The 8,964-nt window shown below is 44.7% G+C and overlaps 1 protein-coding gene across 2 annotated transcripts; it reads left to right on the top strand.

The window, feature by feature from the left end:
* The first annotated feature begins 1,162 nt into the window (after positions 1 to 1,162).
* lysmd3 (LysM, putative peptidoglycan-binding, domain containing 3) lies at positions 1,163 to 8,254 on the top strand. 2 transcript variants are annotated; one of them, XM_088911328.1, is made up of 3 exons: positions 1,163 to 1,263; positions 5,258 to 5,517; positions 6,956 to 8,254. In XM_088911328.1, exons 2-3 carry the CDS (start codon positions 5,266 to 5,268, stop codon positions 7,616 to 7,618), a joined length of 915 nt encoding a protein of 304 aa, XP_088767454.1. In that variant the 5' UTR covers positions 1,163 to 1,263; positions 5,258 to 5,265; the 3' UTR covers positions 7,619 to 8,254. The 2 variants fall into 2 exon arrangements, with proteins under 2 accessions (XP_088767454.1, XP_088767455.1); XM_088911329.1 differs by lacking the exon at positions 1,163 to 1,263 and adding an exon at positions 1,495 to 1,555 and having other exon boundaries at positions 6,956 to 8,247.
* The last annotated feature ends 710 nt before the right edge of the window (positions 8,255 to 8,964 follow it).

Below are 8,964 nucleotides of genomic sequence, written 5' to 3' on the forward strand. Positions count from 1 at the left end.
ATTGCCATGCTAAAGATGATGATAGATTGCATAAGAAAAGTGTACGTTTTAACAAAATTATCCTGAAACTTGAATCACACCTCCCCCTTCTCTTGCTGACAGGGTCTTCTCCTTCTAAATCCTCTTTATTCATTTGCAGATCTCGACTGTCCTCACCTCTCCTCCCCCCTGAGTGTGGACACTCATTCTCACCTGCTTCATGCCCGTTTCCTCCCCACTCCCCAACCCTTCTTACCAACTCCGTCTCTTATTCTTCTTTGCCTTATTTATCTGCTCCTTTCTTTCTCTCCTTCGCACTTGAAGAAGGCTCCACATCCAAAAGTTGTTTCTTTTCTTTACCTTTCAACTTGGAATGACCCTTGATCTGTTCCTTCGCAGCCTACGAATGTTAAGGCAGCTCTCGTCTCTGACGCTGATTAATTCAATTCAATTCAATTCAAGGTGCTTTATTAGCATAACCGATGGGTACAATCAGTGTTGCCAAAGCAAATGAAAGTAATGATATTTACATGAAACAAAAACAAAAATAGAAGTAAAATAAAATCTACAGACATATTACAGACATTTACAACAAAGACATATTATAATATATTGACATATTCTGTAGGCGGCTGGAGCATTATTGGGAGACAGATTCACTGTTCCTCAGGCTGTGACAGGAGATCACATACTGGGCTGCCAGTTCAACTGAGTTCCCTCCTCCCTCTCCCAGTAGGATTGGGACCCGTTGTGATTCTGGCAGGTGTGGGAACTCTGGGATTAGATTTCTGAATTTAGGGAAGAATGTTTCTCTAATCCCAGAGTATCTGTCACAGTGCAGTAGGAAGTGCACCTCTGTCTCTATTTCTCCCAGCTGGCAGTGGGAGCACAGCCTGTCCTCTCTGGGCAGCCAGGTCTGCCTGTGTCGCCCAGTTTCTATGGCCAGGCTGTGGTCACTGAGCCTGTACTTCGTCAGGGTCTGTTTCTGTTTGTTATTTTTTATTTTGGTCAAATATTCAGCTAGTGTGTATTGTCTGTTTAAGGTTCTGTAACATTCCAGTTTATGTTGATTATCTGACCGTATCAAAATGGCAGCTTTAACGCAGGTGGGGAGATCTAAGCACTAGTGATAAAATATCGATGGTCTTTCCCCACTCAGCCACGCCCCCGGACGCCAAATTGCGTCATTACGTCTGTGCGCCGGTGACGTGGCTAAACAATCGCCTAGTGCAGGGCTGCAGGGGGATGGAGGAGTGAAATTAAGTCTGTGCCTCTGAATATAAGGTAAATATTTGACAACGCGGCTTTTATTGAGTGCTTCCAGGGGGCGAGGGTGCTTCAGCGGAGGCTGTTAAGCGTGGTTTGGCGCTTTACTGTGTGGCTCAGCAAGGCTGAAGTGAGGAAGCGAATGGAGATCTTGCTGGCGTGTCAACTCCAGTCTGCTCTGAGGTTTAATGTTTTCTGACCCCTTTAAAGATGGGGAGCACTGTCCTTTCTGGGCTTTGCTAGTCCATAATGGCTTTACAAGCGTTATATAGCGTTTGGAGCACCGGTGTCGTACAGAAGACGACCAGACGTTTGTTTTTCTTGCTTGCACTTCTGTAGGATAGTTTTTTTCCTCTCGCTAAAGTTCAGCCGAGCATCACTTCTGGGTTCAAAACGTTACTGAACGCCACATCCGAAAAAGTATGTGCTTTACTGTAGGTTAGCCAAATATGTAGGCTCTTACAGCTCTTACAGCAACATACCGTCTACATTGTTGAGTAAGAAGACACGGAGAGCTGGATTAGATCAAGTCCTGAAAATATGCAAAACCGCGGCTCGACGGGTTAGGCAAATGTGCTTTATTTAACAGAGGATTACTCAGGTGGTTGGGGCTGGAGTTACACTAGCACAGTAATCTGCGACATTGATGCAATTATCATTTGAATCGAGCCCCGAGGTTTCGAGAAAATGATCGCAAGCAGAACTGAGATGTTACCGGTTTCAGTTTTGTCGACGATGCAGTGAGAGTCTGCATTTAAGCCTCAGAGCACTGTACGGTCACAGATGTGTCCCTGCTTTAACCCCGGTCCCGATCTGAATCCATGGTGTACAGATTCGCACAACTGGGGAAAAATACAGTCAAGTCTGTAGGGCTGGTCTTGGCTGAGGTCTTGGACGGGCATCCTTCTTCTGGATGAATGATGGGAAAATTGTTATTGCTTCTGGAAATCAGCGAGGCAAGTCTGTACAAGTGTCAATGGCCAAAAGACGGGCTTAGGTAATGAATGGTTTCAGGTCTTTAGCAGTAGATGAAAATTGGAGCTTGGTCTTAAAATACCCGGCGAGTGTGGAGTTGTGGTTAGGCTGAGCTGGTGTTGTGCTCTTGAGCAAGGTTCCCCACTCAGATTGGTCCTGTGGGAGCCCTGCTGAATCAGTGGAGCACTGGCTTATCTATGTAAGGGAGAATTTATTGTCTGTACTACCAGGGCGAGCACCCTTTTACTGTCATACTGTCTTATCATTACTGTTGGCTGACAGGAGGATCATAAGAACACAAATGTGTTTGTCTGCAATATGACGTCCGCAAGGGCGGTGCGCTGGCTCTGTGGCTCAGGATCTGCGCCTGTGGCTGGAAGGTTGCTGGTTCAAATCCCGTGGCTGGCAGAGGAATCCTACTCCGTTGGGCCCCTGAGCAAGGCCCTTAACCCCAACTGCTCCAGGGAAGCTGTAAAATGGCTGACCCTGAGCTCTGACCCCAGCTTCTCTCCCTGTCTGTGTGTCTCATGGAGAGCAAGCTGGGGTATGCGAAAAGGCAAATTCCTAATACAAGAAATTGTATATGGCCAATAAAGTGATCTTATCTTATTAATAAACCCTGGTGTCCTGACCTAATATCCCCTTTACCCATCATGGCTTCCTAATACTCCCCCTCTCTGAACTGGCTTCATCACTCTGCTCTCCTCCCCACTGAAAGCTGGTGTGTGGGGAGAGTACTGGTGCACTGTCACATCATCAAGATGGGGGATAAACATTGGTGGTGGTGAAGGGGATCCCCATTACCTATAAAGTACTTTGAGTGGAGTGTCCAGCTATAAGCTATAAGCTATAGCTATATGCTATAAGCGTAAAAAATTAGTACTATAAATAATAATAATCAAATACCATTTCAGTCTGTTGCTCTACATGGTACTTGCACTGCATTGTTTGTCAAAAATGTTGTGGGTGCAAAGATCAAACAGTGTTTCTGGGAAGGACAGGAAGTGTGTGGAGCGGTTTAGACTCTGGACTGTGGATGGAAAGGTTGTGGAGTTAAATCCCAGTGGATTTTGTATCTTTGAGTGCCTTGCACCTATGTATCCACTAAATGCCCTTCAGTATCCGTGCAGTTCCCAGTCCTCATTACAAATAAGAATGTGTTTTCAATTGACTTTCCTGGTAAACTAATGTAAACGAAATTGACGTTTTGGTTTGGGGTCATGTGGCTAAGCAGGCAAATCTCCTTTTGCACTACAGAAACCCGAAGTTAGGTCATGAATAATTTTGGAAGTAGAGAGTCATGCATAATGTGTATGTAATAACCTTGCTCCAATAAATATCAATAATCTTGCTACATCTGGACAGTAGATATTAACCTATCAGATGCTATCTTTATAGTGTCTGGCAGAAACGGTTTAGCAGCTTTGCAGGGTTTCCTTTCCTTGTAAAATTACTGCATCGATTTGTAAGTCTTGATTCATAAAACTCTTTACAATTTTAAATGCATTTATTTTAGAAATTATTTTAGGACCAATTAAAGCCTGACTTTTAAATCAAGAATATTTGGCAATTGTCAAGAGTAGCCCACCACCATAAATAAATATCTGAATCTATGAACATAGGTCTGTGTCTCGTTTAGCAATAACTTTATTCAAATTCTTTTCCCATCAAAGGGATATAACTGCTTTAAAATAGGGATACATCGAAGCATGTTTATGTTCTGTCATGCAGAGCTAAAGACTTTATCGACTGAAATGGTTTACCAGGTATTATTGATCCACAGTGTTTAATTCGGTCATCTAACTTTTTAACTCCTGTTTTTGTCTCCATGAAAGGTTAAGGTCATCTGTAGTGCCACAGTGCTTTATGAAGACAAATAAGGCTTTATCTTCAGTTACTTGCTTGCATAGTGTACCTGGGCCTCATCTTTTTTCCAAAATTGCAGGAGAGATTTTGCGGTTAGACTCTGTATATGACTTTCCATCTTCATTTGATGTAAGAGCTCATTGTGAGACTGCTTTCTTGCTCTTTTTGCCAATGTTGATCTGTATGTGTACTCCTAAACCTTTCAAATGCAAATGTTAACGCCATAGTGGAGACACTTGAAATATACTGTTCCTATCTGGAACAAAACAGTGTCATGTGGCTTTCAATTATTACACAAACAATATTTCTCTTTTTTTCTCTCCTTTGAATTCCTTTCCTTTAATGTGGTAAAGGTTTATCTTGGTTCATCTTTCCAAAAACCTTTGTTCCAAAGCTCTCCAGGCTCATTGCTCATGGCATTGCTGGGGTAGGCATGACCACCTCTGGAACTGGCCTGTTACACCTGAACAGATTTGGGCTGCTATAGCAAAGGGGCTGAATACTTATGCAATTGAGGAACTAATTTTCTATTCAAATTGTATCGCACTTGTATCAATTTTAGCATTATTGTTTTGGGGCAGCTTGTGATGACTCAGAATCTGAAGTCCAGGCTGGAAGTCTCATGGGTGCAAGCTCAGGTGGAAGCAGTGCAGGGGGGCCAGTAATTTTGCAAGGCGCTGTACATGCATGAGCAAGGCTGTTTCCTGGGCGGAGCGGTGGCTCTGTGGCTAAGGATCCCGCAGCCAGCAGTGGAATCCTACTCCGTTGGGCCCCTGAGCAAGGCCCTTAACCCCAACTGCTCCAGGGGCGCTGTACAATGGCTGACCCTGCGCTCTGACCCCAAGCTTCTCTCCCTGTCTGTGTGCTTGTGTGTCTCATGGAGAGCAAGCTGGGGAAAGATGCGGAAAGATGAATTCCTAATGCAAGAAATTGTATAGGGCTTATAAAGTGATGTTAATGTTAATGTCCTGCTTTCTTCTGAGCAGGGATTGAGTTTTGCCAGCTCCTTAGAAAGCAAGAGATACTGACCATTTAATATGAGGCTGTAGTTAATTTCTAAGTCACTGAATTCGATTTTTGACTGTGGTAATATATTCACCTGTACAGTAATCAAGCACGGGAGTGCTTCAGCTTGACCAACCGGTCTCTTTCCCTCTTCACCGGAGCTCAGAAAGAAGCATGACGGGAAGGAGCCAGCCGTGTGGTTTCCAGCCTGTGAATGGTGGAGATGCATACGTGTTGGGAAACAGCCTGGCCGGCGAGAGCGAGGTCTCTGAAGAAGACGGCGAGTGCTACGAGCTGCGAGCCCGCGGCCGGGAGCGGGCGCGGAGGAGCACGTCCCGGGACAGGATGGACGACATCGTGTACCTGGTCCGCGACGTCAGGGAGGGGGACACGTTGAACGCCATCGCTCTGCAGTATTTCTGCTCGGTGGGTCTTCTCAGTTTTCCCTTTTAGGGGGCTGTGTGTTCGTGTGTATTTACTGGACCAACACCCGTTTTGTGCCGTGTTTCTAAGCTCGTTACAAACAATAACAAGCAAGCAATAACAAGCTCTTTTGTTTCTTCAGACAGCACCTGTCTTCTGCAACAGGTTTTCATGCTGGACATGGATGAGTTTTCAGCAGCCTTGGAAGTTCCCAACATAATAATGGCTCTTGACCATCTCACATGGGTGTTTGTCTATAAATTTATGATTATTATAAGAATGATGAATTAAGGCTCTGGAGTCTGGATTACTCAATCCTTCTGAGAAAAGCTGTAGTATTGGTGTTGATATAAAGCACTTGCGTGCTTTCGTAATTATTTACAAAACCGCTTACAGTGTCTAAAATCTGATCGATATGTTTCATGCCTTCCAGTACTAAGAAAGTCCCACAGTGTTCTATCCTGGGTCCTACTCTTTTCTGCATCTGTACTGATGCTTGGAATCCAGCAGACACTAGGCCACCTCTGGCGTAGCCATTAATAGGCACCTATATTAGGGTCCGGTTTTGCTTGATTGCATCTCAGTTTTGCAGCAGTCACACCTCAGGTCTTGTTAAAGAAGGAAACGGCTACCAGTGTCTAGAATGTATCAGTACCTGAGTGCGTTGGTGTTTAATGTCAGCGCTTGCTGCAGACACTCAGCAGGGAAGCTGTGGCTCTTTGAGGGGAAAGGAAAAGTAAGTGAATAAATGGCATTAAAAAACACTCCCGCTGAGGTATTTTTTGCCTGAGTTGTTTGTGTCCTGTGTTGGTTATGTACAGTAGTTTTGAATACTTGAGAAGATTCACTTTCAGATGCATCTTCCTGATGTGTTTCATAATACAAAGCAGTAAAACACCTCTGCTGTGTCCTGAATTCCATGCTGCTCCACCAGAACAGAGGTGATACCTGAACCGTACCTCTTTAGATGGATTCGTTTGCATATACAGTGCCTTTAGAAAGTCTACACACCCTTTCCCAAGTAACACATTTTATGGCCTAACAGCCTGAAATCAAGACGCATTAAATCAGAATGTATTTTACTTTTATTTACACATTGTAACACACAACCTCCAAATGAAAAAAAAAATCTCAAGTACTCTCAAGTAATTAAAAATAAAAACCCTGAAAAGTGGGTTGTATTTGCATAACTAAATTAGCTCCTGCCTTTACCAAATTGCCAAAGCACGCAACCAGCTAATTAGTCCCCACCTGTGTTCGGTTGCAAACTGAAGCCCAGTGTGTTTAAACATAAGCAGTTGTATTGCCGATTTCAGTTCCTGTGAACAGGATCTGAGTATCTCATGATTTCAGACGTAATTCAGCTAATTCATTCCTCAATATTCTGAATATTTAAATTCTGAATTGAAACTGCAAGATCGCAATTCCTGCTGTGTTTCAGGTCGCAGACCTCAAGAGAGCCAACAATCTCCTGAACGAGCAGGACTTTTTCGCCCTGAGGTCTGTCAGGATCCCTGTGAAGCGGTTCAGCGTCCTGACTGAGACCCACGGCTCGGCGGCGCCCCCGCTGGCCTCCCCGGCACCACGGCACTGCTCGGAAGCCCCCAGCCCTGAGGCCGCGCCTGACTCCTCCTCCTCTTCCTCCTCCTCCTCCTCGGCGGCGGCGGAGAGCGCCGGCAGCTTCCTTCAGGGGGTGGACAAGGACATCGAGCAGCTGGTGAAGTCGACAGACAGCTCGCGGGGCGGCCTGAGCGAGGTGGTGTCCTCGCTGAGCGCGTCCCCGCGGCGATTGGGCGAGGCCAGGCGCAAGCCGGCCGGCCGGAAGGACCCCTACTACGGGGCCGACTGGGGCATGAGGTGGTGGACGGCGGTGGCGATCATGCTGGTCGTGGGCATCGTAACGCCCGTCTTCTACCTCCTGTACTACGAGGTGCTGGCGAAGGCCGGCGTCGGCCATCATTCCACCACGGAGTCCCTGCACGCCACCAGCCCGGCCCCCACGCAGGCTCAGAGCCCGCCGCACGGGCCCCCGACAGCGAAGCAAGGGGGCCAGCCGGAGGCGCTGGGGCAGAAGGGGGCCGCGGCCCTTTCCCCCCGCGGGTGAGACCGGCTCGCTTGAAGCGGGGAGCGCGCTCGCGAGATTCTGTGCAATCTTTAGAGTACTCAACAGGACCGTGCTCGCGGTTTTTCAGACCGCGTGGAAAGACCATCGAGAGCGAAGAAGAGCACGCGATGGTCAGCGATACTGCTATTTTATGAGAGAGAAAATTCCCCTTGTGTTGCAGATTTCTTGTTTTCTTTAAAGTGTTTTGCAAAACTGCCACTATATTATATGATAAGGAATATTTTTGGTACTGTAAGTCGTTTTGGGTGAATGCCTCGTAATTTATAAGTGTAAACCAGTATTTTTTTCATGTTTTAATGAGGAGAATGCATTGTAACTGAACTTTTTCTTCAGGTCCGTAACACATGGGTTTGTGAGTTTTTCCAGGAAATGGAAGCATTATTAGGCTTCTCTCTGTTAAGAGTGGTTTTAGTCCAATAAGTGCATAATAATAATGCATTTTAATAATGCAGAATTGTTACTTTAAACCTACATTAAGTTTTTTTTTCCTGTTATCTGTAAACTTGTCCATTGGATAAAAACAAGGTCACCTACAGTATACTTGTGTGCCTTCTCTTTTTGGAAACATTTCAAGTTAATATTTGAAAGAAATAATAAATATATTTTGGATACGCAGCAGTGCTTTAGTGTTGTTTCTTAGTGATGCCACTGTATAGCATGAAATTAATAATAACCTCATGATTCTTTATTTAGAACACATTTCTTGTTCTTACCCTGTATCGAACAGCTCCCACAGTTAATCTGTTTTTTTCTTAAGTCCAAGTGGTTGAATAGTTTATGATTTATGAAACAGCACGTTAAGTTAAGTAATTTAGATATCAATTGGAAGAAAAAATGAGTATCCCCCTTTTCCATGATGACCGTTCCACTTCTGAATCCTTCACTACATACAGTAATGTTTTAAAAACACAGAAAATGGATTGGGAAAGAAATGATTTTGACTACTTAACCATTTGCATTTATGTAGGCACTATGGTTTGTGTAACAAGTTTACAGGATTGTGTGAAACATTTAAGCAAATCATTCTTAAGCTTATCATGACTAAAATTTATTTCTTTAATCGTAATATCCCGTGTTTGCTTTGTCTCATGGTGTGAACCGATTTGCAATGCTTACTAATGAAAATGTTGTGATCGCAGTAAGGGGCTTCTGAGTTTTTGAAAGATGTTGGATTTGGACTCTCCCCAGAAACAACTCTACACTTGTCACTGTACACCACTTGTATACTATTTCTTGCTTCAATAAGACATACAGTAGCAGAAGCACTGATACATTCTTCTCCTGATAAAAGCGAACATCGGCGCCGGCAGAGATGGCGACGATTC

The sequence above is a fragment of the Atractosteus spatula genome, chromosome 3 (genome assembly GCF_055471065.1).
Source record: "Atractosteus spatula isolate fAtrSpa1 chromosome 3, fAtrSpa1.hap1, whole genome shotgun sequence".
NCBI classification, from domain to species: domain Eukaryota; kingdom Metazoa; phylum Chordata; class Actinopteri; order Semionotiformes; family Lepisosteidae; genus Atractosteus; species Atractosteus spatula.

Bases quoted from the DNA above. Each gene is read 5' to 3' on its own strand.
- lysmd3 (XM_088911329.1), top strand. From the start codon at position 1,495: ATGGCTTTACAAGCGTTATATAGCGTTTGGAGCACCGGTGTCGTACAG. The intron at 1,556-5,257 runs GTTTGTTTTTCT...ACCGGAGCTCAG, and splicing joins CGTACAGAAGACGACCAGAC to AAAGAAGCATGACGGGAAGG. The intron at 5,518-6,955 runs GTGGGTCTTCTC...GCTGTGTTTCAG, and splicing joins CTCTGCAGTATTTCTGCTCG to GTCGCAGACCTCAAGAGAGC.